The 3,469-nt window shown below is 42.0% G+C and overlaps 1 protein-coding gene across 1 annotated transcript in view; it reads right to left on the bottom strand.

Moving 5' to 3' along the window:
- Positions 1-3,469, bottom strand: part of Itih6 (inter-alpha-trypsin inhibitor heavy chain family member 6) — a 30,486-nt gene that overhangs the window by 15,614 nt on the left and 11,403 nt on the right. The window contains 1 exon segment of the mRNA XM_031380360.1: positions 1,538-1,789. Coding sequence (XP_031236220.1) covers positions 1,538-1,789 — 252 coding nt within the window.

Raw genomic sequence — 3,469 nt, 5'->3', positions numbered from 1 at the left:
CACCACCTCCAATATTCATTAGGATGCTGTAAGTCACAGGAAAGGAAGGGTGCTCTCGTGTCTGGCAGTGGATATTAGGTGTGAGGTGGTTTAAGGAAGAATGACTCTCATAGACTCATATTTTTGAATGCTTGGTTGGTACATAGAAGGTGACACTATTAGGAGTTATGTTTTAGTTGGAATAGGTGTGGCCTTCTTGGGTGATGTATGTCAGCAGGTGGTGGCTTTGGTGGCTTTCATTTCTGCTGCCTTCTGATCATGATGTACAACTCCCCGCTCCTGCTTCAGCACTATGTCTGCCGACATCCTACCATGCTTCTTGGCATGGTGATAATGGAGTAAACTATTGAAACTGTAAGATACCTCCAATTTAAATTATTTTATGAGTTGCTGTAGTCGTGGCATCTCTTCACAGCAATAGAAACCCTAACTAAGCCAGGGTATAACTTTCTGAGAGAGTCATCACCTGACATGAACAAGGGTCTAGGCTCCTTCGTCAGCTCTGGAAAAAAGCAACCTGTCCTTGAGGTCCTGTATCATAGATGCCCTCCCTTTCATTTGACAGTTCAACAAAGGGAAGCATAGAGCCCTATCTTATGACAGGGTCAATCTGGTCTTTGAACCCAGCTTTCACCAGGGTATTGTTTTGGCTGGGCAGGTTCCCACCAGCCAGACCTTCCACTGTTGAAAATATCTGCAAGGACAGTGTCTTGAGCTTAGTAATTTCCCTATTTCTATCCATTCAACTCTCAGGAAAGTGTTTAAATTGATTTAGTGGTCCCCCTGCTTGGCTGGATATAAAGTTCACTTGAGCCTCCTTAAGTACAGAGATTTGTGGTCCTAACCCAAGCCTACTGCAGCAGACTCCAGTAGTATGAGGTGCTGGATTCTGTGTTTCCTTAAGTTTATATCCAGATTGCACTGCACTCAGTTCTTCTGTCCTAATACTACAGATGGACTTGGTAGTAAGCCTATTAGTCAAGATGCTTTTCTGCTCTTCATGGCATCCCAGAATTACCTGCACTACCTTTATGCTTTTTTCTTCTCTTTGTGGTTATTTAGGGAAAAGCAGGACTCCTACCCCATGGTTTCTACATCCTTCAACATTGTTAATACAGTACTTCATGATCCACTCCACATCTACCTGTCAAACATCACTTCTTCCTTTCTGTATTTCTTTCTTCCTCTCCTTTTCTTCCTTTCTTCCTTTCTTCCTTCCTTCCTTCCTTCCTTTCTTTCTTTCTTTCTTTCTTTCTTTCTTTCTTTCTTTCTTTCTTTCTTTCTTTCTTTCTTAAAAAATAATGTCTCACTGTTTAGCCCTAGCTAATGTGGAAGTCACTATATAGACTAGGCTAGCCTTGAACTCACAGATGTACTTGCTGTCTCCTGATAGCTGGGATTAAAGGCAAGTGCCACCATGCCATGTCTGTTAATCATTTTCATAATTGAATATGAACTTTGATTACTGTCCCACAGCATGTCCATGATCTCCATTTAAAGAATGGTAATGCCTTTGGCATCTCATAGCACTGCCCACATACTTGTTTGGTTGTTGGTGCACACTCGGCTGGTCCTCAGTGGAAGTATGTGCACATAGGCGATGCCTGTCCTTTCAGACACAGTGATTTCTACATTCAGCTTCCTCACCAACTGTCCAGGCCTCAGGCTTACCACCAACTGGTACCGGTCCTGGTGTCGCTGTAGCAGTTCTTCATAGGCCAGGACATAAGTTACCTTTGTGCCTGCTGCCAGCCTAATGGAGATTCGAAATTTTTCTGATTCCCGGTCCCTGGGCAAGAAGTAGAAATGGATAGGAAGGGTGTTGGATTTCCTGTGGTGTAGGGAACAATTGGATGGCATGCTTCTGCCAGCCCTCACCCTTAACCAATTGGACCTGATCAGGTTTCAGATAAGTCTCTGGGCCACAGTCCATCATGCAGGCATCTACTCAGAAACCTCTCTTCCTCCCTCATCCCCCCTCCTGAACATTCTACCTGGAACTACCCTCTCAAGGGTAGCTCTCTTCCTTATGGAAATGTGGTTGATAAAAATCTGAATCCAGATTTAACAAAAGGAGTTTTCAATGTATGCAAACAATGCCTTTCTACCTTTAAAACGTCCCCTAAACCTGCTTGATCCCAATGTTAAATTCAGTTTGTTTATATGGCCAAAAGCTAAAGTATTTCTGCAAGGTGAAATTCTCTCTGAAGCTGAGAGGAATCAATAAAAATTATAATACTTATACCGGATGAATGGAACTCACTTAAAAAATAAGTCAATCTAGAAAAATCTCACTTGTTAACCCAGGCCAGAATGACAAATACTATCATTTATCTCTCACATGTGGATCCTAACTTTAAATTGGTAGATATCCATGTTTAATTTAAAGTGTCAGTAGAAGTCAGGAAGCCAGAAAGAGCCCATAAATGTGGGGGAGGAGGAAGAGGGCTTAGTGGGATGAGTAGAACACACCTAGTATGAAGGAATGGGAGGGGGAAATACTGCTATGTAAAGTTTTAAATGCTTATGAGAGTTGGAGTATTGGGCAGATGACGCTATGGGGTTAACCAAACAAAGTTAATGATGTATGAAAAAGTCTATGGAAAGCTATGACTTTGTTAGCCAATTAAAAATATCATTTTTCAAGGAGCTTTAATGGAGGCACTCTACATAGGAGGGAATAGTACTCCAGAAGCCATGCGTTATAAAACTAAAATCCTAATGTGTCCTGTGGCTTACCTCCTTGGGAGTTGTTGTTCAAGGAGGTCTCAGAATCCCCCAAATAACATAGGCCATTACCATTTCTCTACATTGCTCACTATAGAAATATAGGTAAACCCTGAATGCTGAAGATGTCACAAATTTTGGTTGTCAATCGTGAACTGACCAGGAAACTTTCTTCCTGCTATCTAGCTTTCTTAGTGCTGGAAGGTATTATCTAGGCTGCTTAGGGAGAAGATATATCAATTGTCTTTCCTAGAGCTGTACCTAGCATACTATAGTATCTGCTTACCCGGCAAGATGTGTAATAGTGGTGTGAGCACTCTAGGGGTAAGTAAGTATTCTCTGATTAGATTTGAGGCATGTGGATAGTGGTGGCACACACCTTTAATCCCAGCACTTGGGAGGCAGAGGCAGGTGGATTTCTGAGTTCGAGGCCAGCCTGGTCTACAGAGTGAGTTCCAGGGAAACCCTGTCTCGAAAAACAAAAACAAAAACAAAAACAGATAGATTTGAGCCATGCTTCACAGGAAAAATTTCATGCCTGGTACCAAAAACCCTAGTCAGAAGTCTATGGCTAAGAAGGTCAAGACCCTAAGAAAGAATCCACCATTATTGTTTTACTAAATGGTCATGTTGTTAAAATGGTCTCAACTTTGATAAAAAAAAAAATCTTCTTTTTGGTTAGTTAAGAGACTCAAAACTGGGCCGGGCGGTGGTGGCACACGCCTTTAATCCCAGCACTTAG

This window comes from Mastomys coucha, chromosome X (genome assembly GCF_008632895.1).
Source record: "Mastomys coucha isolate ucsf_1 chromosome X, UCSF_Mcou_1, whole genome shotgun sequence".
Lineage (NCBI taxonomy): Eukaryota > Metazoa > Chordata > Mammalia > Rodentia > Muridae > Mastomys > Mastomys coucha.
This window is presented reverse-complemented; position numbering and strand designations above follow the sequence as displayed.